The sequence below is a fragment of the Symphalangus syndactylus genome, chromosome 6 (assembly GCF_028878055.3).
Source record: "Symphalangus syndactylus isolate Jambi chromosome 6, NHGRI_mSymSyn1-v2.1_pri, whole genome shotgun sequence".
NCBI lineage: Eukaryota > Metazoa > Chordata > Mammalia > Primates > Hylobatidae > Symphalangus > Symphalangus syndactylus.
This window is the reverse complement of record NC_072428.2, coordinates 48494674-48522565: the sequence shown is the minus strand read 5'-3', so window position 1 is coordinate 48522565 and position 27892 is coordinate 48494674. Positions and strand designations below refer to the sequence as shown.

Genomic DNA, 27892 nt, shown 5'->3' with positions numbered 1-27892 from the left:
CAAATGATTGTTTGTATCTGGTACTAGCAAATTACAGGGGGAAAAGGTACTTTTATACATTTTGAAAAATATATGAATTTTCTGAAAACTTTTGGAAAATATCCTGGCAAATTTTATTTAAAATTTCAAGTGCTGTACTCCAAAATTTCACTTTGAGGAATTAATCCTAGAGGTAATAACCTGAAAAAATACATATACAAAAAGATGTTCATTACATGATTGCTTAAACAGCAGAAAAATTGCAGTGTCTAGTGTGCATCAACAAAAGAATTGTTGAAAAAATTATGGCACCTTCATCCTATGGATTACTATGTGGACATTAAAAAGATAAAATGTCCCTATATGTTCATCTTCTGAAACAAGCCCATGATATACTCTTAGATTTCCAAAGCCTCTAATATGTTTTTATAACTTATTATTGTTTCATAATTTTATTTTTATATAGCACTTTCTCCTGAATCATTAAAAAGATTATATTTATTTTAATGTGAATTTTATCATGATAGCTTTACAAACTCTCTTTACTTGAATTTATGTTCTGTTGCCTTTTTTCTTTTCTTTCTTTCCTTCTGGTTTTTGTTTTTATTTTGCTGTTGGTCTTTTGAATTTGTCTCTCTTATTTTGTGATTCTAGTAATCCTAAAAGATTTTGGGGGCGGGTTACTATAAGTGCATTTTTATAATGGGGATTTTCTGCTGAACTGCCCACTGATTCTTACATGGGAAAGGTGCAAAGACCAGTGGTACTGCTCCCTGTTCAGTTAGGCAGGGAAATAGGTAAGATGAACTGCTAGGAAAGGTACCTCAGCTACCTGTCTTCTGGGCTTTACTGCCATGCCTTGACTCTGCTCAAAGCACTGTTTCTGCTTGGAGACAGACACCTCAATCACTGCTGCCTCTTCCTTTGGGAGAGGTATTGGAATAGAAACAGGAATAAACTAGCCTGGTTTCTCTCCCTACTTATATCCTTGTGCATAGTCTGGAGCTCCTCTATGTTTTACTCCTTTTTGAAAGGAATATTCCTGGTGTTTTAGCAAACCCTCCATGTGATTCTGATGCACACCAAAGTTTAAGAATCACTACCCGGTGGCTCACGCCTGTAATCCCAGCACTTTGGGAGGCCAAGGCGGGCGGATCACGAGGTCAGGAGATCAAGACCATCTTGGCTAACACGGTGAAACCCGGTCTCTACTAAAAATACAAAAAAAAAAAAAAAAAGAATCACTACCTCAGTGTTCTCAATCTTGGCTGAGTATCAGAATAACATGGAAAAATTAAAAGAATACTGCCTGAACCCTTTCCCAAAGATTCTGTTTTAATTGGTATAGGGTATGGCCTGTACACTGGGATTTATAAAGACTCCTCAGGTGATTTTGATATCCAGGCAACTTTGTGATCCACTGCGCTTATCATTTCCAAATGCATGGATGAAATATTACTGTGTGCAGAGTCTCGTCTGTTCTGTCTAGGTGTTTAGATGACCTGGTTAGTAGAAATTCATTCTGGAGTCAAGATCATTGACCAACCTTACTTACTATTCACAGAGCTAATGAGATATGTGCATCCATTTTCACGAGTATTTCAGAGGGAAGACTGGGAGGATCCTGAAACATGTATTGTCACTTTCTGTGATTGTAACCCAAATTCTTTAAGTAATACCTTACTTGGACACAAAGTATTTTAATTATTCATTCATTCATTCATTCGGCAGATATTTATTGAACATTAACAGTGTTTCAAACTCTCTTCTAGGCACTCAGGATAAAATAATGAACTAGGCAGACAAGGTTCCTGCCCTCATGGAGCTTATATTTTAGTAGGTAAGGCAGATAGTAAACTATAAACAAATGCATAATAAGATAATGACCAATTATAAGTGCTATGGAAGAAATAAACAGGAATTTTTTTATAAGTTAACTTTCCGTAATGGCATTCTAAATTCACTCAGAAGCCCAAGACTTCCCATGACAGATCATATATATCTAAATCTACATCTATATACATATAATATGTGTATGTGTGTTTGCTTAAGGTATATCAAAAAGACTCTATGGTCCTCAAAGTAAAATGAACACAGGGAAGTTAAAAAAAATCTACCTGAAATCACACAGAAAATGCTGAGACCGGGATTTGAATGTTGGCGCTGTAGTCTGGTTCTGAAGCCTATATTTATAACTCCCTCACCCCTTTTTTTTTCTTTTTGTTTTTTGAGACGGAGTCTTGCCCTGTCGCTCAGGCCGGAGTACAATGGCACGATCTCGGCTCACTGCAACTTCCACCTCCCGGGTTCAAACGATTCTCCTGCCTCAGCCTCCCGAGTAGCTAGGATTACAGGTGCCCATCACCACACCCAGCTAATTTTTGTGTTTTTAGTAGAGACAGCGTTTCACCATGTTGGCCAGGCTGGTCTCAAACTCCTGGCCTCATGATCCGCCCGCCTCGGCCTCCCAAAGTGCTGGGATTACAGGCGTGAGCCACAGCACCCAGCCTCCCTCACCACTTCTTAGTCAACTGTACCTTGGGATAAAATATTAATATGAAACATCCTTTTTTGTCCCTTTTAACAATTTTTACCTTAAAATCTATTTTGTACTGTCTTATGTTATGCTTTCTTTATTCCATTATAATTTTTCCTGGTAATATCTTTTGAGAGGAATTTATTTTCAATCTTCCTCTTCCAAGTTCAAACCAACCTACTGAATTGCCTTTTCCATTTTTCTGTCATGGATGGGTCTTTTGCTCCATTTTATTTACCTCATAGGTAGTTGAGAAGATATAAGCCCTCTTTCTATTGTTCTAATATTACCTTAAGACAAAGGGTGATCAAGTTAACATAATTCTGGGATTTTATATATATATAAATATATATAAATAAATATATAAATATATGTATAAATATAAATATAAATAAATATATATATATAGATAGATATATATAGATATATAAAATCTGTTCCACAATCATTCTTTCTGATAAGGAATGGAAAAGAAGGTATTTGCCAGATCAACTGCCCCATACCGTGTATTTGAGGCTGTAATAATCTCTTTAAGCAAAGATATCACACATGTAGCACAGCAGCTACATTTGGGGTTAATGCTTTATTAAATTTATAGGATCTGTCTGGTTTTTGTAGGAACTACACTGGTGAATTAAACGAAACCTTTAAGAACCTAATGATACCATCACCCTAGTATCATTAGGTTCTTAAAGATGGCACTGATATCTGCCATTTCCCTTTGAGATTAGATTTTTATTTTTTAGTAATTTGGCCAGGAGATGGGCAGTTTCAGAGGCTCCCACTCAGGCTTCACTACTATGATGGCTCTTAAAGCTAATAAATCAATGTGGATATTCTGCCCATTACTACTATTCTGCCATTTTGTTCATTCCATATACCTTTTGAGAACAAAGAAATGGCACTGGATGGGTCCATGAATGCATGGACCCACTGGGAGCCATACACAGGCCCTGGATCCCATTTATTATCTGGCCCTCCTATACCCTGAAAGTGGCCACGATGAAGCTTTAAGTCATAGGTGTCAATGTCAATTCAAATTTCGCATGTTATAAGCCTTGATAAGTTTGGATATTTCTGTTTCCCAGGATTTAGTTACTCCAGTAATGACCATAGTTCTCTTTGAGGAAAGGCTATATATATACACATATATATATAACTCCACTGGTCAAAGGCAAAAATATATATATAACTGCACTTTCCGGGTCCTTGTTCATAGGGCCTGGCCTCTTCTTCAGGGTCCTTGTTCATAGGGCCTGGCCTCTTCTTCAGTCAGAGGGCTCTGAGTCTGAAAACTGGTTCAGGTGTGGAAACTGGGCAAGAGATCACATATTTTTGTTTGAGCAGGTATAATCGCCCCCCTAATCTCTATCCTTGATTTCTTTTGTGTAGATTGAGCATGTTGTTGTTGTCTATCCATTTGTCTTATCTCAGAAACATCATTTACTTTTATTCTGATACCATATCATCTCCATTTCTATCAAAGGTTCACTTCTGTAACGACATCATTTACAATCAGCCCTATCCTACAGATAGCCACCACTGAGCTTCTCAGTGACATTGGTGTCCTTCTCACCAGCATATTCCTTTTGTTTGGTAAACAGAATGTCCTCTGGGACCTTATATGGAGCCTAGTTATCTGGTGGACTTTTCATTTTCACCTATTTATTCTAGCAAGTGCTCTTCTCTAAGCTTTTCTATCCCTCCTTCTACTGTCTTCCACAGCAGTTCTGACATTTCTACTTAGTGAGTCACTAATTTCTGCAAGTTTCTAAAAGCCATCCTAGCAGCTTCTTTGCATCATATGCTGTGATCTTTACCAAGATATTAAGTCCTATAGTAAGGGAGAGGGCTCCAACACTGATAAATTATCTCTTATCCAATTTGATGTCTGACCCTTTGATTCAGCATGTACTCTTTCAGCTCCTGATTCTACATGTTGACTAGGTCCTACAGCTCCCATAGCAGGCTCAGCCTTTTCCCCCGTTAGGTTATGTTATGATTTACCTTTAGTTATAATCAAGTGGTTAAGAAAAGGTAGGGACAGAGCTTAAGGAGAACATAAGTTGTTTTGCAAGATAGCGTCCTCTGTTTTATCTTTATCTAAAGGTGGAACACAAACATTTAACGGGGAAGAATCCAGAGGGTTTAGAAGAATCTAGTGATTCAGGATTTTTAAATGCATCAACACAGATACCCCTATTCCATGACTCAGTGTCTCATTCTTTCCTAATTAAGATCTTGAACTTAGTAGTCAAGCTTCAGTGGCTTAAAATTCTAACGTAAGATCTACTACTCTCATAATCAAGTCTTACGCATGATTCCTAGCCTTTTATGTCACAGGCTACAGGAGATGCTAGTCCCCAAATGCTATAACAAGGGACTGTGGCTCTCAAATTTAACTTTTAGTTGGTAATTAATCAACTTCAGCCTTTCAAAGTCTTTCTCAAAACCCTCTACTGTCTCTACAACAGACATCCAATTCCATTGCCCTTATAATTTCTGTTTCCCTTTTATGTCTCAAATACTTAATACATTTAATCTGCCAGTGCATTCTTTTCTACTAGTATGCCATCCCTATTTATCACCAGAGAAAGTGTTAATAATTATACCACTAAGGGCTGCTCAAACTCCATTTACCACCAGTGATGGAGTCCTCATTTCCAGCCAGCTGGTGGGTGATCCAGCTCCAAACTCCAATTTTATATTATACTTTTTTACCACCTGTTATGAGCTGAATGTGCCCTTTCAAAAAATCACAAGTTGAAGCTCTGACCCCCAATGTGATGGAATTTGAAAGTGAGGCCTTTGGGAAGTAATTTTGTTTCTATTAGATCATGATGGTAGGACCCTGGTGATGTGACGGTATTAGCGCCCTTATAAGAAGGAAGCTGATCTCTCTATCTCTCTCTCTCTCTCTCTCTCTCTCTGTCTGTCTCTGTCTCTCTCTCAAGCTTGCACCAAAGAAAAGCCCTAGGAGGACATAGTAAGAAGGTGGCTGCCTACAAGCCAGGAAGTGAGCCTTCCTGAGACACCAAATCTGCCAGTATCATGACTTTGGACTTCACAGTCTCCAGAACTGTGAACTGTGAATAATAACAGATTAATAGGTTAATCTATCCAGTCTACGGTATTTTGTTATAGCTGAGAAGCAGTCTGAGATAGAGATTTGTGTATAAGAAATTTATTAGGAAGTATTCTCAGCATTCACTCCTGTAAACACTGAAGCAGAATTAGGTAGAGAGAGAAGCTGGCCTACAGTGCAATCACAGCAACAGCTTCAGCAGATCCCACAGGAAACAGTCACTGGGATGGCCCTGCAAGTGGTTTCCAATTTAAGCAACGTGTCTGGGCCTTTATGCCAGTGCATCGACTAGCCTCAAATTGGAGCAAGGGGGAATGACCTACTTCACCCAAAGACAATTGCCAGAAGAGCAATGGGGAAAATGGTTCAATCCCAGAATGCTGTGGACAGCATACCAGAGCATCCATCTTAGATGTAAAATGGTACCTCACTTCTCTGGTTCCTCCCAAGTTAATGTAGCTTTTCATATGCTTATTGACCACTTTGTGGGTTGAATATTGAGGTTACACATTGCCTCATGAAATGATTAGCAAACTTTGTCTCTTTCTCTATTCTCGTAACTAATTGTTAAAAGAGAAACACTAACTGTGCCTCAAAATTTTAGTAAAATCAGCTGGTTAACATTGTGGGGTTTTCTTGCGGGGAGGGTGCTGACATAGTTTTGTGGGGGTTAATGAAACTGTTCTGATTCTAGGATTCTGAGCCACTCACTGCTCCAGGTGTAACAGATGCCTCTGTTGCTCACTACTTTGTACTAGCAGGAACAGAAAGAATGTCTGTATCCTGTCACTGCTTCTATTAGAGCACAAACCACTGCACCAACCACATTTCAGACACTCCGTCCTGTTTCCCAAAGCTACCACCTTGCAGAAATCCTCTTACAGATACATTTTGGCTGAAGTTTCTTCTCAAGAAATTTTCTCCTGCTTTCATTTTTCAGGGATTCTTTTATAATTTTTGGTTCTCCAGCGGTGCTTTGGCATTTGGAAAAACAGTAGAGAAAGGGGTAAATAGGTTTTGAGAACCAAACAAACAGGTCCTGAAAAAATTACATTATTTTATTCTCTTTGAAGCAATTGTGAATGGGAGTTCACTCATGATTTGGCTCTCTGTTTGTCTGTTATTGGTGTACAAGAATGCTTGTGATTTTTGTACATTAATTTTGTATCCTGAGACTTTGCTGAAGTTGCTAATCAGCTTAAGGAGATTTTGGGCTGAGACAATGGGGTTTTCTAGATATACAATCATGTCATCTGCAAACAGGGACAATTTGACTTCCTCTTTTCCTAATTGAATACCCTTTATTTCCTTCTCCTGCCTGATTGCTCTGGCCAGAACTTCCAGCACTATGTTGAATAGGAGCAGTGAGAGAGGGCATCCCTGTCTTGTGCCAGTTTTCAGAGGGAATGCTTCCAGTTTTTGCCCATTCAGTATGATATTGGCTGTGGGTTTGTCGTAGATAGCTCTTATTATTTTGAGATACGTCCCATCAATACCTAATTTATTGAGAGTTTTTAGCATGAAGGGTTGTTGAATTTTGTCAAAGGCCTTTTCTGCATCTATTGAGATAATCATGTGGTTTTTGTCTTTGGTTCTGTTTATATGCTGGATTACATTTATTGATTTGCATATGTTGAACCAGCCTTGCATCCCAGGGATGAAGCCCACTTGATCATGGTGGATAAGCTTTTTGATGTGCTGCTGGATTCGGTTTGCCAGTATTTTATTGAGGATTTTTGCATCAATGTTCATCAAGGATATTGGTCTGAAATTCTCTTTTTTGGTTATGTCTCTGCCAGGTTTTGGTATCAGGACGATGCTGGCTTCATAAAATGTGTTAGGGAGGATTCCCTCTTTTTCTATTGATTGGAATAGTTTCAGAAGGAATGGTACCAGTTCCTCCTTGTATCTCTGGTAGAATTCAGCTGTGAATCCATCAGGTCCTGGACTCTTTTTGGTTGGTAAGCTATTGATTATTGCCACAATTTCAGAACCTGTTATTGGTCTATTCAGAGATTCAACTTCTTCCTGGTTTAGTCTTGGGAGGGTGTATTTGTCGAGGAATTTATCCATTTCTTCTAGATTTTCTAGTTTATTTGCATAGAGGTGTTTGTAGTATTCTCTGATGGTAGACTGTATTTCTGTGGGATCGGTGGTGATATCCCCTTTTTCGTTTTTTATTGCATCTATTTGATTCTTCTCTCTTTTCTTCTTTATTAGTCTTGCTAGCGGTCCATCAATTTTGTTGATCTTTTCAAAAAACCAGCTCCTGGATTCATTAATTTTTTGAAGGGTTTTTTGTGTCTCTATTTCCTTCAGTTCTGCTCTGATTTTAGTTATTTCTAGCCTTCTGCTAGCTTTTGAATGTGTTTGCTCTTGCTTTTCTAGTTCTTTTAATTGTGATGTTAGGGATGTGAAGGACCTCTTCAAGGAGAACTACAAACCACTGCTCAATGAAATAAAAGAGGATACAAACAAATGGAAGAACATTCCATGCTCATGGGTTTGAAGAATCAATATCGTGAAAATGGCCATACTGCCCAAGGTAATTTATAGATTCAATGCCATCCCCATCAAGCTACCAGTGACTTTCTTCACAGAATTGGAAAAAACTACTTTAAAGTTCATATGGAACCAAAAAAGAGCCTGCATCGCCAAGTCAATCCTAAGCCAAAAGAACAAAGCTGGAGGCATCACGCTACCTGACTTTAAACTATACTACAAGGCTACAGTAACCAAAACAGCATGGTACTGGTACCACAACAGAGACATAGATCAATGGAACAGAACAGAGCCCTCAGAAATGATGCCGCATAGCTACAACTATCTGATCTTTGACAAACCTGACAAAAACAAGAAATGGGGAAAGGATTCCCTATTTAATAAATGGTGCTGGGAAAACTGGCTAGCCATATGTAGAAAGCTGCAACTGGATCCCTTCCTTACACCTTATACAAAAATTAATTCAAGATGGATTAAAGACTTATATGTTAGACCTAAAACCATTAAAATCCTACAAGAAAACCTAGGCAATACCATTCAGGACATAGGCATGGGCAAGGACTTCATGTCTAAAACACCAAAAGCAATGGCAACAAAAGCCAAAATCGACAAATGGGATCTCATTAAACTAAAGAGCTTCTGCACAGCAAAAGAAACTATCATCAGAGTGAACAGGCAACCTACACAATGGGAGAAAATTTTTGCAACCTACTCATCTGACAAAGGGCTAATATCCAGAATCTACAATGAACTCAAACAAATTTACAAGAAAAAAACAAACAACCCCATCAAAAAGTGGGCAGAGGACATGAACAGACACTTCTCAGAAGAAGACATTTATGCAGCCAAAAAACACATGAAGAAATGCTCCTCATCACTGGCCATCAGAGAAATGCAAATCAAAACCACAGTGAGATACCATCTCACACCAGTTAGAATGGCCATCATTAAAAAATCAGGAAACAACAGGTGCTGGAGAGGATGTGGAGAAATAGGAACACTTTTACACTGTTGGTGGGACTGTAAACTAGTTCAACCATTGTGGAAGTCAGTGTGGCGATTCCTCAGGGATCTAGAACTAGAAATACCATTTGACCCAGCCATCCCATTACTGGGTATATACCCAAAGGACTATAAATCATGCTGCTATAAAGACACATGCACACGTATGTTTATTGCGGCACTATTCACAATAGCAAAGAGTTGGAACCAACCCAAATGTCCAACAACGATAGACTGGATTAAGAAAATGTGGCACATATACACCATGGAATACTATGCGGCCATAAAAAATGATGAGTTCGTGTCCTTTGTAGGGACATGGATGAAACTGGAAAACATCATTCTCAGTAAACTATCGCAAGGACAAAAAACCAAACACCACATGTTCTCACTCATAGGTGGGAATTGAACAATGAGAACTCATGGACACAGGAAGGGGAACATCACACTCCGGGGACTGTTGTGGGGTGGGGGGAGGGGGGAGGGACAGCATTAGGAGATACACCTAATGCTAAATGACGAGTTAATGGGTGCAGGAAATCAACATGGCACATGGATACATATGTAACAAACCTGCACATTGTGCACATGTACCCTAAAACCCTAAAGTATAATAAAAAAAAAAAAGGAAAAAAAAAAAAAAGAAATGAGTTCAGTGTTGCCAAGTCTGTTTTAGCAGAATAAAGTCCCATAGCTAATGACAACCTTTAACTATTGGAAATGTAAAGCCACATTTTTTTCATATGGTAATGCAACAAAGAGGTAAGAAGCGTTTGGTTTTAAGTATCTAATCATTTCTTATTTTTGCAGCAGGCGAGAGAACATGGCAAAAGGCAATCGTACCACAGTGACAGAATTTGTCCTCATGGGATTCACAGATCATCCTGAGCTGCAGCTCCCCCTCTTTGTGGTGTTCCTGGTCATTTATCTCATCACCCTGGTGGGAAACTTTGGCATGATCCTGCTGATCAGAGCAGACTCGCGGCTCCACACCCCCATGTACTATTTCCTCAGTCACCTGGCATTCATTGATCTGTGTTACTCATCTTCCATTGGGCCCAAGATGCTGCAAAATTTGTTGGTGAAGAAAAAAACCATCTCCTTTTCAGGCTGTTTTGCTCAGCTGTACTTCTCCGGTGCTTTTGCCACTACAGAATGCTTCCTCTTGGCCACAATGGCCTACGACCGCTACATGGCCATCTGCAACCCCCTGATTTACATAGCTATTATGACGCAGCGGGTCTGCAGGGAGTTCGTGATAGGGGTCTATACCTATGGCTTCCTAAACTCTGTGATACAGACAGCTCTGACATTTCAGCTGTCTTTCTGCGACTCCAATGTCATCCACCACTTCTACTGTGCTGACCCCCCTCTCCTGACCCTCTCCTGCTCTGACACCCACAACAAAGAAAAGCAGCTCGTGATCTTCTCTGTAGTAAATCTCACTGGGTCCCTCCTTACCATCTTCATCTCCTACATTTGCATTCTCTTTTCCATTATAAAAATCCAGTCTTCTGAGGGCAAGTGCAAAGCATTTTCCACCTGTGCCTCCCACCTCACTGTCGTCACCATCTTTTATGGAACACTGTTTTTCATGTACCTGCTGCAACCAAAAGCGGGGAATTCATGGAAACAAAACAAAGTAGTCTCTGTGTTTTATAGTCTTGTAATTCCCATGCTTAACCCTCTTATCTATAGCCTGAGAAACACAGAAGTAAAGGATGCCCTGAAAAAAAATGCTAGAGGGCAAAGAGTTATAGTGAGTGAGTTAATGGAATGCAGCATATTGAAAGTTTGATATATTGACAAGTGTAATATCTCTAATTAAGTTTAGATTTAGCAGGCCAACTGCTGTCCAATCAGGAAGCAAACAGTAATCTAATTTGGGAATTTTAATGACCAAAGTACTGGGTCACTTATTTAACATAGTAATGTTTAATCCAATTATCAGGAACTATCAAAATTGACTTACAAGCTAGAATGTCAATAATTGTGTCCTTCATATGCTGAAGAAGAAATGGCTTACTACCAATTAAATAATAATATAAGCTCTAAATTAAAAAAGATCCTGAAAAGCAACATTCTGGGTAAAACTATAATTTAACAAAGCTGGGTACAAAACCCACACATGAAAATCTGTGTTATTAGAAACACTTTTCAGTTTACAACAGGCTGTATTGTAGACAGTAATTTGTTAGTCTTAGAACATATTTCTTCATAACACTTTGCTACAGATGGTGATTAAGTTTCAAGACCAGCTTACAAAAACCTTATTTAATCCAAATGTAATTGAAATACTGCATGCTTTAAATAAACAATAGAAAATATAGTATTGCAGCAACAGTGGGGGGGAGAAAAGAACAAAAAACACTGGGATTCAGTTAGATGGTGGAGTTGTTTAGAAAAGAAATTTTAATTAAAAGAGATAAAGAGAAGGTTTAGGAAACCTTTAGAGATGTTAAAAATAGTCATTTTTTCAACAGCCAGGGTTCAATTTTTCTAGTCTCTGGAAAGTGGAGCCACAGTGAGTTTTTTGGGAGGGGGTGAGGGGTGAGTAGGGAGAAAAAGGAATGGAAAGAGGGAGAATTTGGGGAAGTAATCAGGCCTGGGTATATGTGAATGTTTCTAAGAAATAAAATTATTGTCTTAATTAATTTGAATGATCTAGAGAAATACTTTAGTTTTGCAACATTTTCCATGTTCTGTATTTTTGTTTTCATAGATCCAGTATTCCAATTTCTTGGAAATAAGGCTATATGAATTCTTGGTGTTTTGGGGGATAGGTGAAAGAAAAATCTCATTTTTTTTTAATTTAGGTAAAAATATGAGCACTCTTTGTTTTGGGGTTTGTTTGTTTTTTTGAGATGGAGTCTCACTCTGTCACCCAGCCTGCAGTGCAGTGACACAGTCTCGGCTCACTGCAACCTCCGCCTCCCGGGTTCAAGTGATCTTCCTCAGCCTCCTGAGTAGCTGGGAGTACAGGCATGAGCCACCACACCCGGCTAATTTTTGTACTTTTAGTAGAGACAGGGTTTCACCATATTGGGCAGGCTGGTCTCGAACTCCGGGCCTCATGATCCACCCACCTCGGTCTCCCAAAATGCTGGGATTACAGGCGTGAGCCACTGCACCCGGCCAAGCACTCTACCGTTTTTCTAAGCCTTGATTCTAATACTTCTTTCAAAATAATTCTTAAGGCAAACAAATCTGCCATAAAAATGTTTATTTTCCTCCTATTTTCAAAAGTGATTACTGTTAAGTAACTTTTAATGGTTTGTAACATATACTACCAATTAATTACAAGTAAGTTCAAAATTAATCAAAAAAACTAAGAGGTCCCTGTTGTCCCCAAATTAACTCTGCAGAGAATAATATGGGATCTTTGTTTTATTGTTGCTTATAATCAGATAATTTAGAAAAATAAAAAGTTAAATATTTACAACTTCTCCTACTTAGTTCAGAAAGCCTTTCCAGATAGTTGAGGTATAAGTTGTATCGCTAAGCATTTGAAGATGGAGTTTTGGCTATGGTTGAAAAGGAAGACACTAGCAGGATAAAGGAAAAGAGGGAAGAAAAGCAGGAATTGAGCCAGAGAGGGAGGAGCGGTTTTACAGGTAATGAGCAACAGGGGAACAGGCAAAGTGGAGAGGATAATGCTGAGGGATTATAGGAGCCTGGGTATTAGACCAGGAGTTCCCCCTCGAGACCAAGCAAATTATCTTCTTCACTTTGTACTCCAGCACCTACTGCATTTCCTGGCATAAAATAGATGCACAATAACTGTTTGCTGAACTGAATTGAACTCGTTTGTGTTTATTCCTAACTCTCATGGGTGGGTAAGACATGGTGCCCAGCAATGGTCCAGCGGTTTGGAAGTGACAGAGAAAAGGAAGCCACTGGGGTTATGACCGGAAGACTGTTTTTCAATATTCTCATAATGAAACTAACATCTATGTGGCGGGAAGACATACAAAGGCAACAGCGCAACCTGACTAGGGAAAGAGAAGTTGGTACATTGGGAAGATGGCACGGGCTGGAGCTGTCGACAGACCATAACAATCAACGAACAACTGCTGCAGAACAAGGTTGCTATTAACTGAGATAAAGATGAACACGGACCAACATTTAGATGGAAAATTGTGCTTTTGATCAAAAGCCATGTCTATTTCTTAAACTTATTTCTCAAACTCTGTCAGTTTAATTTAGAAAGTGAAAAATAACCATGCACTAGATATCACGTTTCAACACATGCCTCTCAGCAAATGAATTCTATTCATGTATTCAAAGGAATATTTGGTCTAAAAGTTTCATCAGTTTTCAGTTCTTTTCAAGGAAACCTGAAGAAAATGTCACAAGACCTCCCCATAATAGCTTCCCAGCTGTTGAATTTGTACACTTTGCTCAACATGCTTCCTTGATTACTCTGTAAAACAAAGCATAAAATTGAGAATATTGTATTCGTAGATTGCGAAGGATATAAATCTACATTTTACTAAATTTCCCAAAAACTTGAAAAGCAAATAGGTATGAGAAAACGTCAGAATCAGCTAATTTTTGAGCTAATAATTCCCATTTGCTTTTCCCATTGAGACTCAGCCTTATAAATTTATCGCCCTGATTCTGGCCATATGAAGTAAGAAAGGTCTCAGGTGAAGAATTCTCGAATTAATTATTTGCATTAAAAAATAGAGTACTGTATGTATGTGTAGTATTAATATGATAATATATAATCCACAAGAGAAACAAATATAATTATACACCTTTGTTTCCTTATAAAGTGAGGCTGTTTCAGTCAATACACACAATAATTACACTAATTATTCAGCCCAAAGTATTTTCTGAATATGTAAATGTTACCAAAATGATGGAAGATTTATCAGAATTTAAGAGGGCAACATTTTGCTGAAAGTGAAAATAAACTGTTCTCACATGTAAATAAACAGCGTATTCGTCTTCCTTATGGTAATCCTAAAACTGAATGTTATTTGCCAGCATTCACCACTTAGACTTTTCGTTAACAAATATGATATGTATCTGAAATACTCATTTGGACATAAAATGCTGAATTTTTCAACTGGTATAGATTTCAACTTCTTATTTCTCTTCATTTTATACTCTACTGATTTGTCATGCTTGGAAACATGCCAAATGAATTTTTTTATTATTCGGATCAAAATAAGGAACCATGAGAAGGAACCACATTATTCTTCTCCATTTTCTTTCATATTATTTGATGTATTAGTATTTCAGAAATTTAGGCATTTTAAAATCTCAAATATGTGCCCCAAAATTTTCAACTCTGCCCTGGATGTATCGTTCTAGCATTCTTTGGTGAACAAGATTGAATAGAAAAGTGTTAATTCAGTGCTCAAGAGAGACTTCACCTGCAACTAAGTGGTGCATCCACCAGCGATAAAGAGGCCACTGATGTCAGAACTTGGGGATTTTAGGCTCCTGGGAAAGTGACAGATTTAGCCTACTCTTCCAAGCCAGCTTGCTCTAAAAATATAAACATTTTATAAATAACTGGAACTTCCATGTCTGGTAAGACAGGAAAAATTAGAGAAGGGAAAAGATCATCTTTAATTCTTAATAACTAAATAAGTATCTCTTAGGCCTTTGCAGAAACTATCCTAATAGAGACAGTTTCCAGAAGGTCTTATTCTGTAGCCTAAACCAAAAATGTTTTATTCCCTCAAGCTTGCTTTTTTTTTTTTTTTGCCAATAACTTAATAGTTATTGTCAATAATATTACAAATATTTTTAAATTACTTAATATAAATAGTTGGCAGCAAACTATTCCATTACAGAGTTAAATTACCAGTACAACAGACAGACTGGAGATTTAGACACCTGGAAGATAATAAAATGAGCTAAAATAGTTAACAAAAAATTTAAACTGAAGGCGTTTACCTAGTGTCCATAAAAGCACAAGCTTACTTTCTTTGCTTGGGTGTGTTGGCCACTCAGGCACCTGGACACCTACGAACCTGCAGCTTCTGCTCCTCACTGAAAGGCAGTCTTGTTTGCCAGTCACACTAGATGTGGCATCAGGAGAAGGATAGTCAATGAGCCAGTCAGACTCCAGCACTCTCCTGGCCGCCTCTGCCTCACCCTTGGCTGGGGATGCTACCTGACTACAGCTTTCTCATATTTAGGCAAGAGTACAGAGAGCTCTCAGGTCCATCTCTGGGTTTCTCCTAAGAGCTTTTTATTTCATTTTTATTGTCTTTCCCCTTTAGAAAGAGCCACTTTTAACCATTTTTATTCTTATCATGTCATATTTCATGTGAAAGTTACAAATAGTATTTCACTTATTTGCTTTGGCAAAAGTAGCTACTAGCTTTCCTTAGACATCTTTCAAATGCAGAGTTTAAATTAGTGTTAACTATAATAAAGGAGCAAATTGAAAGGAAATTCTAATTAATGTTGCTTGTATTAGGGAGTAGTCATTTTATGAAGAAAGGTTGAAATATCTTCTTGTAATTTTGGACTATCTTTTCTTGTATTTATCACAAACCACAGATAATTCTCAAGTGTTCACAGGCTCAAAATAGCAACTCTATTAGCTTTAATCTAAGAATACAATTCTCTGCTCTGCTTTATTTAATTAGGTGTTAAAACACAATCTGTTAAGCCTTTATCTCCTGACATATTCATATTTTCCTATATATTAAATTGTTAAATTTATCAAAAGAAGGCTGTTGGTATGATCACTTCATTAAACCTGAAACTGACTCCTGATAATTCCTATCGGTCCACACTTTAGACATGTATAATAGAGCACATTAGTAGACACCCACAAACCAAGTAAGAATAAATCATGCTGATCCTGAAAAAATGCATGTTCTTGCAGGTAAAGATTTTGCTTACCAAAAATAAAGTATGGTCTCAAAAAGCAGACGCTCAAAGCCTGTGGAAGCAGTGGTGATGTACTAGGAAGAGGAATAGATTGGGAAACTCACAGTCTGAGCTTGAGTCCTTTGTGTGCTCTGACCTGTGATATCAGTCAAGTGGCTTGACCCCTCTAGCCTTAAATTTTTCATCTGGAAAATGAGGAGAATTATACCTCAAAGAGCTGCCAAACAGACAAAATATTCTAGGGTATGCTAAAATATATTTTAAACATTATAAAAGTATAAAGCTTTTATTTTTAATAACCAGACTCTACCATGATTAGTGTGTAACTTTTAGAGTCTTTGATTTGAAGTGTTTGGGAAATCCTTGCTGGAAAATGTTTTTATATCTACCTACGTGACAAAATATAGAAGTTGCATACGTCTCCAATAACGGATTTTCTTTATGCATGACTGGAAGAAATCAGTGCAGCCCATTTCCAACTTACAGGAGTTCTGGTCCCACTGTCTGTTTGCAAGTCAATGATCTGGAACGTGGAGACTGTCCCCTGGACACAAAGTTGTCTTCTTAACTAATAATAAATGTTCACAGACATTTCTCTGACCCTAAACCCCTACAGCTCACACATTTCCATAGCGGACAGTAGAAACGTTTTTCTTGTTACTGCTGCAGTTCTGAAAGGCAGCATTTGTCCCCATGTCTGTGACTGCTCTGAGCTTCTGCTGGGCTCACCCAGCCTCTGAAAAAACATTAGAGGTAAGCTGTAAGAGGCAGGCCGGGGTGTTCTATCGGGAAGGGGTAAGGGTAAGAGACCTTTTCCTTGGTCTCTGCTTGGACTAGCAATAAGCCTGGCAGAAGCTGAGAGAAAGTAGCACAAGGTTAAGGTTCTGCAGAAGCCTCTTCCCCTACCTTCCTTCCCTTCCTGTGCTCTCTACCTTCCCCCAGCAGGGCTGCTAGGATGAGAATTCCACTGCCTCTCTAACTCTAGGAGGAGGGTGATGAGGAGCCTGAGATGTGAGGATCCAAGGCTGGGTAGGAGGAAAGAAAAGCGGGCAGGGAAGAGGGCCCGGGAGAAGATGATGTGCCATTCTGAGATTCTGTGGAGATGCAGGCTATTGCTTTACTCTTTTGAGAAAGAGTAAAATCTCTCAAGTGTTGATGAACCATCCAGGAAAATGCAGTGTTGCCTATTAGAGTAAATAAAGTAGTTACAGTAGATATGTCACAAAAGTTAGCTGAATCTAGACTTAATCTGCTCCCTCCTTCTCTCTCTCTCTCTCTCTCTCTCCCCCTTCTTCCCTCCCTCCCTCTCTCCCCACCACAACACAGATACTCTATTGGGACCACAAACTCAAAATCCTAATGATTAAATTGATCATCATCTTCTACTTCACAGCCAACTCCTCCTGCTTTCCCTATTTTTGTACATGATAATTTTCCCCAGTCATCGAATTCAAAAAATATGTAGTTTCTCCTTGTTACCTCATATTTCAAAGAGGAGACAAGACTTATGTATTATTCATCTATGCATTCATACAAGATTCCTTGGGCTAATCCTTTTCCTTTTCAGTGCTACTAGCAGCTTTATCATTACTTTGCACCTGGACCTCCCTGGCATCTCTGCATCTAACTTCTTCACATCAAAGATCCTCAGTAGATTCATGTATGTATAACATATAATAATATCACCATTCCAGATCAGTGAGGGAAAAGATGGATTTATCGTAAATTAGAGAAAATGCAAGCCACAACACAGTTACTTTTTCTTATACTCTATATCAAAATAAATTCAACATTGATCAGATCTTAAGGTAACAAATTTGAAACCTTAAAAGTGCTTGAATAAAATATTGCTGAATATTTGCTAGGCTTGGAATAAGAAAAGCTTTTCCAAGAAAAGAATTAAGTTCAGAAGTTGCAAATAAAAAGTGTGACAGATTTGATGAAATCAAAAATTTTAATGTTTATTACAATAATTAGTAAAAAAAATCAAATGGGAAAATATTCACTATATATGACAGAATTAATACAGACAAATAATAAGATAAATCAGTGAAAGTATAGTTACAAGATACGAATGGATAACTCACAAAATAGGAACTATAAATGGCCTTTGATATGCAAAATATTTCAATCTCATTGTAATCAATAAAATACAAATTAACATAATATCATTTTCCCCTTTCAGACTGGCAAAGACGTTAACAAATATTAATAACCAGGATGACACTGTAGAGAAAGAGGAAACACAGGGTAAATTGGCATAAAATTTCCAGAGGGCAATTTGACAATACTCATCAAAAGCTTAAAATTAAGCATTCTTTGATCTAGCAATTTCCTTTACAATAATTTGTTTGATGAAAGTACTCCAACAAATTCATGAAGATCTGTGTATTTAGCAATTTACTGTTAGTGATTATAATAGTAAAAAAAAGTATTAATATAAAAAATATCAATGGAGGATTCATTAAATTAAGGATTAGTGACACAATAGCATGTAATGCATCAATTAAAATGATTTATTTTTATGAAAATGTTCATGATATATGTGCAAATGATTTCAAATTATGAATGTGATTTTTTTTTAATCACATATGTGAAATATGTAAAGATATAGAGATTGCTGGTAGTGGCTGGTATTGGTTATTTCTGGGTGATAGAATCCCGGATGCTTTTTACTGATTCTTTATAAATAAACAGAATTAAGAAATCGATCCCATTTGGGAAATAGTCTTAAATCTTCAGTTGAGATTTTACCCTTAACTCCAAAGTTATATATACCCTATATTAACTCCAAACTAGGGACCCTCCTAGTGACCAGTGTCAAGCCTATAGGCAGGGGCCAAATTGAAAGGTTGCTGCCACAATCTAAATGTATAGTGAACGAATAATGCTAGTAGAAGAGACAGAGAATGAGACAATATACGTGTCAAACATGATGCTGGAGTTTTAGACCTGTCTCACTAGGAGGCTGTTGGCCCAAAGAAGAGATGGTTAACAGAAAGATGCTGGGTCTTTAAGTGCCCAGCACAGAGCCTTAAACATAGCAGCCATTCAAATTTTTTTTAATGGAAGAATGTGGTTCCAGATGATTTCTTATTGTGATCAGTTGTATCTACACTCTGCACAAAGTATTTTCTGGAGATTCCAAGAAGACTCTAATAGAGGCAGTTTGATCAAAACAAGAAACATCAAAATGGGAGTCAGGAGACCTCTTTTACCCAACTCCTACCTGCATGTTTCTGAGCAGATCACCTCACCCTTTAAGGAGTCCTCATTCTGCACAGGCATTTGAATGCTACTGTTTTAGAAGAGATCTTTCCTGATTTCCGGTCCTCAAGAAAAAGAAAGTAGCTGAGTCCTCCTGTTCTCACTTGTCTGGTTGTCAGAATCCAGTTGGCGCCTAGGAATTCACAAATCTCTATCCTTCTTGTCTGGACTTGCCACTGACATAGTTAGTTCCCTTATGTTTTGGACTTAACTGACATAAAGAATACGCTAAGGAACCTGCTCAGAACATCGCAGGATATTGAGCTGGGGCTCTACAAAGGGTGTTAAACCCTGCGCTTAACATTCATTGGGCTCTTACTACCCTTTAGGCCCTGATCTAAGCACTTTGCATACATGAGCATATCTCACTTCATCATTACTTAGCAAAAGCCGTTCTGATTAATCATAACACAGATGAGTAAAGTGGAGCTTAAAGAAACTAAATGATGGATCCTAGATCACACAGTGTGGAAATGGTGGAGGCCAGATTGACACCAAGGAAGGAGACTGGCAGGGAACTAACAGGTGCAGATGCTGCATGATCTGAGGCCATAAGAAGTTTTACAGCTTTCTTCACTGATGTTTTTCACTGTACTTTATTACACTGTACTCCTTGACAAATTTTTGTTTGTCAACTATGTTTTTTTTGTTTTGTTTTGTTTTGTTTTTGAGACGGAGTCTCGCTCTGTCGCCCAGGCTGGAGTGCAGTGGCGCAATCTCGGCTCACTGCAAGCTCCGCCTCCTGGGTTCACGCCATTCTCCTACCTCAGCCTCTCCCAGTAGCTCGGACTACAGGCGCCCGCCACCACGCCCGGCTAATTTTTTGTATTTTTAGTAGAGACGGGGTTTCACTGTGGTCTCGATCTCCTGACCTCGTGATCCGCCTGCCTCGGCCTCCCAAAGTGCTGGGATTACAAACATGAGCCACCGCGCCCAGCCACTAAGTATGTTTAAAGAGAAAAAAAAAAAAAAAAAAAAAGAATGGGAAATATAGTGACCTGGCTGACCTGTTATAGGAGTGGGGGCTGATAATAGCACAAATGCCCCCTGATTCATGGTGTATGTCTAAATGATGGGGCTAGGTTCAGGCTCCAAATTGCTTCCCTAGAGCACCACAGTGGGCTGTGGCCTATTGTTCCTATGCCCACAGGGATTGCACTGCTCCCCACTGTCCTCACCAAGGAAAAGCCCAGAGCTGGGCTTGGATTGCTGACAGGGCCGGCCTAGGCATCAGCCTGTTTGCAACAAGGACCAATGCACAGCAAAGCTTTTCACACTCACTCTGCCATCTGAACCAGAATCCTAGCTTGCTTTTGTCCGAAGTGTTCTTAGGTACATAAATATAACAAGGAATTAAATAAAGCACATCTGCAGATTTCCTTCAGGCTTTACATATTCTCTTCCAAAGAACACATGCGTGAGGCTCCATGGGACAAGCAGTGGCTCACCTTTCCTGGGCCAGCTGGTAAATAATTTGTATCAGAGTAGATGTCTGAACCCTATAATTCTTGTCACTTCCATATTCTCCATATCCTTTTTTTATATTCTCCATATTCTTAAGCTGCAGAGTCAAATTACTGTCATGATGCAAAAAACACCAGAGTAGACACAATTTTTTTGACAATTTAAATCCTATTTGAACCTCTCAGTTTTGGAGTGAAAACTAACTTTTGAGATGTGATAGATGAGAACCTAACAATTGCTAAAATTCTGGAATAAAAATAAAAGAAAGGAACTGCCTCTAAAACCTTACAAACCTTTGCTTAATTAGTAAAAGAGCAACAAACAATTCATAAGCCCCTACAACAAACATCACACTAAGAAAAAACATTTTACTTAAGAGCCTTTAAAGCATTTAAAAAAAATAATGTTCCACAATAAACATACGTCTGAATGTGTCTTTATAGTAGCATGATTTATAATCCTTTGGGTATATACCCAGTAATGGGATTGCTGGGTCAAATGGTATTTCTGGTTCTAGATCCTTGAGGAATCACCACACTGTCTTCCACAATGGTTGAACTAATTTACACTCCCACCAACTGTGTAAAAGCGTTCCTATTTCTCCACAGCCTTTCCAGCATCTGTTGTTTCCTGACTTTTTAATGATTGCTCTTCTAACTGGTGTGAGATGGTATCTCATTGGGGTTTTGATTTGCATTTCTCTGATGACCAGTGAAGAATGAGTTCGTGTCCTTTGCAGAGACATGGATGCAACTGGAAACCATCATCCTAGCAAACTAGCACAGGAACAGAAAACCAACACTGCATGTTCTCACCCATAAATGGGAGTTGAACGATGAGAACCCATGGACACAGTGAGGGGAACATCACACACCAGGGCCTATTGGGGGTGGGGGGCAAGGGGAGGGAGAGCATTAGGACAAATACCTAATGCATGTGGGGCTTAAGACCTAGATGACAGGTTGATGGGTGCAGCAAACCACCATGGCACATGTATACCTATGTAACAAAACAGCACGTTCTGCACATGTATCTCAGAACTTCAAGAAAATTTTTTTTAAAAGTTCCAAGTTTTGACACCTGAAAAAATTTTGCAGAATTCAAACACATTAGAATAAAATTTGATTTTAAAATATTGATTTAAAAGTTGAGTTGAACTAAACCATCGGATGTATTACACGCTCCTTCTGATGATTTCAAGTCTAATTATTTAGACTTCCTTAAATATACTACCAACAAATTATCATTTTAAAATAACTATTTAAAAAATATCTGTGGCATTGAAGCTAGAAGCCACTTACTTGCATGTTTTTGCTATCTTGAATGTGCTGTTACCAGGTTCATACAGTGTTATAAATGGGGGGAGTTTGTTGAGTCTGAATTTTACATAACTTGAGCAAATGGGTTCTTGCAACTTTCCTCTGGGATTTAATACTAATCCTGTTACTGAGGAAATGATGAGGATATTATTAGAAACGTCACAGCACTGGTACCCTCTTGAAAAACATGAGCACTGTGGCCACAGTGCATTCTAGTCTTTCTAGCCTCTGTAAACTCCAGGTAACTCACGGGTTATTTTTGCTCTCAGTAGATAAGTTTTATTTGCATATCTTTTCTTAGTCATAAAAGGAACATCAGCATGAAATTACAAGCGCAGTAGAAACAGTGTTCTAAGCAGAGGGAACAGCAGGCTGAGGGGCCCAGATGACAGAGAATATGTACTGGAAGAACTGAAAGTCGAGGAGAAAGGTGCTGAATTAGAAAGTACAAACTAGGGAATGGCAGGAAATGAGGCCATAGATGCTGTAAAGGACAGATGATGCAAGGCCTTGGCCATATTAAGGAGTTTGGACTTTATCCTAAAAGCAATGTGAATTTACTACACTTTCAAGCAGAGGACTAACAGATAAAAATGCATTTTAGAAAGGTTAGTCTGAATAGTGTGGGAGGTGAACAAGAGAGAAATAAGACTAAAGGCAAAAAGAATTATTACAATTAGGCTCACATAGCAGTCATACAGGAACAAGATGATGGGATGAACAATAATGATGGGATGGAGAGACATGGATTTTTTTTTTTTTTTTTTTTTTTTTTTTTGGAGATGGAGTCTCTGTCGCCAGGCTGGAGTGCAGTGGTACAATATTAGCTCGCTGCAATCTCCGCCTCTTGGGTTCAAGGGATTCTCCTGCCTCAACCTCCCGAGTAGCTGGGACTACAGGCGCATGCCAGCATGCCTAGCTAATATTTTGTATTTTTAGTAGAGATGGGGTTTCACCGTGTTAGCCAGGATAGACTCAATCTCCTGACCTCGTGATCCACCCGCCTCAGCCTCCCAAAGTGCTGGGATTACAGGCATGAGCCAGCGTGCCCAGCCAGGTTTTAAAAAAAATTATGAATTACTTACATGGCATATTTTTGCCATCAGTTTATTGCTAAAATTTATCAGTTATTTTGCTTTAGTTGGGTCCCTTGTAAACAGCTTATATTTAAATTTTACTTTTGATGTAATTTGAGAATATTCATCTTTTAATTCAAATCTAAATTATTCACATTTGTTTTTATAAATATGGCATTTGGTCAAACTTTATCATATTTTTCTATTAGTATGTTTTTATTTTCCTAATTTTACACTTTTTTGCTTTTTCTTTTTTCTAACTTTGCTCTAGTGATTATCTTTCCTCCATATTTTACTTGCTAGTTACTGGTTATCTGTGATTTTTTTTGAGAAAGGGTGTCACCCAGGCTAGAGTGCAGTGGTATAATCATGGCTCACTGCAGATTCAACCTCACAGGTTCAAGTGATCCTCTCACCTCAGCCTCCCGAGTAGCTGGGAGTACAGATGCATGCCACTACTCCTGGGTAATTTTAAAAATTTTTGGCTGGGCGCAGTGGCTCGTGCCTATAATCCCAGCACATTGGGAGGCCGAGGTGGGCAGATCACGAGGTCAGGAGATCAAGAACATCCTGTCTAGCATGGTGAAACCTCGTCTCTACTAAAAATACAAAAAAAATTAGCTAGATGTGGTGGCGGGCACCTGTAATCCCAGCTACTCCAGAGGCTGAGGCAGGAGAATGGCCTGAACCTGGGAGGTGGAGCTTGCAGTGAGCCGAGATCGCGCCACTGCACTCCAGCCTGGGTGACATAGTGAGACTCTGTCTCAAAAAAAAAAAAAAAAAAAAAAAAATTTGTAGAGATAGGGTCTCACTATGTCGCCCTCCCTGGTCTTGAACTTCCGGGTTCAAGCGATCCTCCTGCCTCAGCCTCCTAAAGTGCTGGGGTTACAGGCGTAAGCCACCTCACCCAGCCTGTGATTTTAAACATTGCATTTGAATTTGAATCACTTTCCAGAATACATCATGATTTTTACATACACCCTATAAAAGAAACAGTTTATCACACGTTTGCCTCCTCACTTATCTCCCTATAACCCCAAGTCCCAATGATCTGAATATTTTAGATTCATATCACAATTTTTTTTAAACAATGCATCTTCTCTTTTAAAAATCACAGATGGGCTGGGCACAGTGGCTCACGTCGGTAATCCCAGCAGTTTGGGAGACCTAGGTGGGTGGATCACCTGAAGTCAGGAGTTCAAGACCAGCCTGGCTAACGAGGTGAAACCCCATCTCTACTAAAAATACAAAACTTAGCCAGGTGTTGTGCTGCGCACCTGTAGTCCAAGTTACTCAGGAGGCTGAGGCAAGAGAATTGTTTGAACCGGGGAGGCAGAGGTTGCAGTGAGCCAAGACTGCACCACTGCACTCCAGCCTGGATGACAGAATGAGACTCCATCCCAACAACAATGACAAAAATCACTCATGAACCTATATGTTATTTCAAAATCATATGAACAGGCATTATTTAAACAATTGTTTTAGAGGCGTTATTATTACCTTTTCTTTCTACCACATCTTTTACTTTCTTGAGTCAATTCTTTTTTCTAAATATTTTCTTTAATCTTGTTTTTGTCTGACATTCAGTGAGCCTTTCTAACCTGAAGATATGAAGTTTTCATTAGCTCAGGAAACATTTATTTTATTTATCTATTTGTATCATTGATTCCCCTAACTGTTCTGTTCTTTCCTTCTAAAACAAAAAAAATTTCAAGAACATTTACTCTAGATTTCAATTTTGCTCCCACATTTATTACTGTCTTGAGAACTTCTATGACAATTTAGGTCAAAGGACAATTTATTCAAAAAAGAACAAACCATCTACAAATTCTCTTATGTGAGCCTCACTCCCATTCTGCATCCAGTGTGGTTTCCCACAAAGATGTTTAGAGAAGACAATCGATGGAGGTGGAAATCTTTGGTCCAGCAGTTGGATGAGTCACAGGACCTTTTGGCCCATCTATTGTGTTTCAGAAGGAACAAGCATAATATGTGTGTGCAAATTTCAACACTACATGGACAATAGCACAGCTGTTATTGTTGTGTATCCCTCTGCAAGAGGCCATGAACCCAAAAGTCTTGTGGTGAGGGGTTAAGACTAAGATTTTATTTCTTCTTTGTTAGTTGTTCTTTGTTTAGTTTCTTCTTTGTGCTTAAAAAAAATATAAAGTCATTACATGTGAAAAAAATAGATGTACATTATTTTAAGGTCCTATTCTGTAAAACGTGGTACAAATATGCATTAAATGAGAGACCTCAGTATAATTTAACTATCAGTATTCACGTTCAGTTTTTTCAACTCTGTATTTCCTCATTCTTGATTTAATATTTGGTTCATTTCTTGCCAAAATAATTATGTCTTTGAATAACTTTCAATGAAATGTGCATAAATAATTCATTTTCAGAGGCTCTATTTAAGTGAGAATATATCTATTCTCTTATCACATAAATTCCTGGCTCATAAACATTTCCCACAAAGTTCTTTAGACTTCTTGAAACTATTTGATTTTTGCCCCTTGTGAAATTCAAAAACTTCACCAATCTGTCTCCATGTGGGTCTCTTCTCATTATTATTTTTGCCTGAAATACAGGGAATATTCTCATCTCTATAGAATCTTTTTTTTAGTTTATGAAATTTTCTTTAATCTATTATGGCTTCTGATTCACAGTAAATAAATGCTTCCTCAGAGATGCCTATTATCTGTATGCTGGATCTTCAGACTCTGTACTCTTTATTTTTCATCATCTCTCTTTGTCTCATCATTTTTAGCTTATATCACTTTCCTCATTGTGGAAGAGTCTCTCAATTTTGTGTATCTAACACTAATTCAATAATATGCAATACCCATGTTTCACTTTCATATAGTTAAATTTAATTATGATTTTTTTAGATTGCTTTTATTCTTTCTCTGTTTTAGTCAACCAGTCATTTCATTTCATCTACCATCTCCCCACTGATTTTTTTTTTTTTTTTTTTTTTGAGATGGAGTCTTGCTCTGTCACCCCAGGCTGGAGTGCAGTGGCGTGATCTCGGCTCACTGCAAGTTCCACCTCCTGGGTTCATGCCATTCTCCTGCCTTGGCCTCCTGAGTAGCTGGGACTACAGGCGCCTGCCACCACGCCCGGCTAACTATTTTGTATTTTTAATAGAGACAGGGTTTCACAGTATTAGCCAGGATGGTCTCTATCTCCTGACCGCGTGATCTGCCCACCTCGGCCTCCCAAAGTGCTGGGATTACAGGCTTGAGCCACCACACCCGGCCAAGATTTTTTATTTTTATCTTTCATGTATTGTTTCATTTAACGATGTTTTGATTTTTGTAAATAAAATGTATGTTGTTTCTAGTATGTTTTTTATTTTCTTATCATAAAATTTAGTGTTTATATTTCTGTGTCTTCAATAATTCGTCTTACCTAGTCCCTGTACCAACGAAAAAATAGAATGTGTCCATCCACCTCTATTTCTGCAGCACTGCTCTGTGAGTCATGCTGAATACTATTCTTATTTCTGACTTCCTTTGAAATCCTCTTGAACAGAATTGAGCAAGAAGTGAGGCTAGGAAGGGGTACAGTAATAATGATGGTAGCCACCATGCATTTAGAGTGCTCTAGACAGAAACAGACAGAAATGATAGAATTTTATGTAACTCATCTTCTCAGAGAAAGTCAATGCAGTATAAAGAAAATAAAGTTAAATAGAGCAAATATAAAAAGTCAACAGTGTTAAGCCTTTTTAAGCAGAAAACCCCTATTTTTAAAATAAAAATGTCATAGATTTCCAATAAGAAGAAAAGGAAAAAAGCATACTTAACAATAATTCTTCCATGAACATAAAAGTCACACAAGTTGTATCTGAAACTTGCACTCCATTCCTGTGGCCTACCAGGGTTAAGTCAAAGTATCATGGAGATAAGTATGGAAATAAGGGCCCTCTCCAATCAGAGCTGTCCTCAGAAAAACTGCATAATTATTAATGCTATTATTATTATGCATATTTATTATTAAACCTAGGAAATGAAAAACAAACTGCACATTCAACTCAGAAAGCAAGAACAAAATATATAAAAGTCAAAGTAAGAAGTTACGATAAGAAGAAGAAAACTAGTTAGAAAAACAGGAGTATAATAGTATATACAAATAGTTCTAAAGGCTGGGCCTTCTATTTTAAAACTCATTAAACAGGAAAATCTCCAAAAAAAATCTAATTACGAAAAATGCAAATATTTAAAGATACAATATTAGAAACAAGAAAAAAGCTGTATAACAGCTACTGAAACTTTAACAAGTATATAAGAACACAGTACTTAGCACTTGCACTATGCATAATCACTATTAAAAATAGCAGAAGTGTAGGAGATGTGGAAGTTTTATTTACAAGATTTCCAAATTCATTCTTTGAGACTAACATAGCCTTGATGTCACAGCCAGAAACATACACACACAAAAACTATAACCCAATATCAGTTGTGAAGATAGAGCCAAAAGTTCTAAGTCCAACACGTGCCATTTGAATTCAATACATTATGTATTAAACAGTCCACACTATGACCAGGTAAGGTTTATCTCAGAGGGTGAGATATGAATAGAAACTATGTTAATTAATTCTACTAAGAAAAAAAAAAAAAAAACGAGAAAACATGTTAATTTTAGACTTGAAGCAATAAAAGCATTCTCAAAATGTAAGAAAAAAAGAAAGGCTATGACCATGATCACAGCCATCAAGCAACATGATTCGGGAGAGGCTATGATGAAAAACTAATATTATCTTATTTTTATGAATCATAACCATACAAGGTTATTG

General features: G+C 38.0%; 1 protein-coding gene across 1 annotated transcript; it reads left to right on the top strand.

The window, feature by feature from the left end:
• Window positions 1-9927: 9927 nt before the first annotated feature.
• On the top strand, window positions 9928-10902 carry LOC129485266 (olfactory receptor 8U9-like). The gene has a single exon (XM_055284649.1). The coding sequence runs from the start codon at window positions 9928-9930 to the stop codon at window positions 10900-10902; it is 975 nt and encodes a 324-aa protein (XP_055140624.1).
• Window positions 10903-27892: the final 16990 nt, after the last annotated feature.

Coding starts and splice junctions, on each gene's coding strand:
- LOC129485266 (XM_055284649.1), top strand. CDS start 9,928: ATGGCAAAAGGCAATCGTACCACAGTGACAGAATTTGTCCTCATGGGA.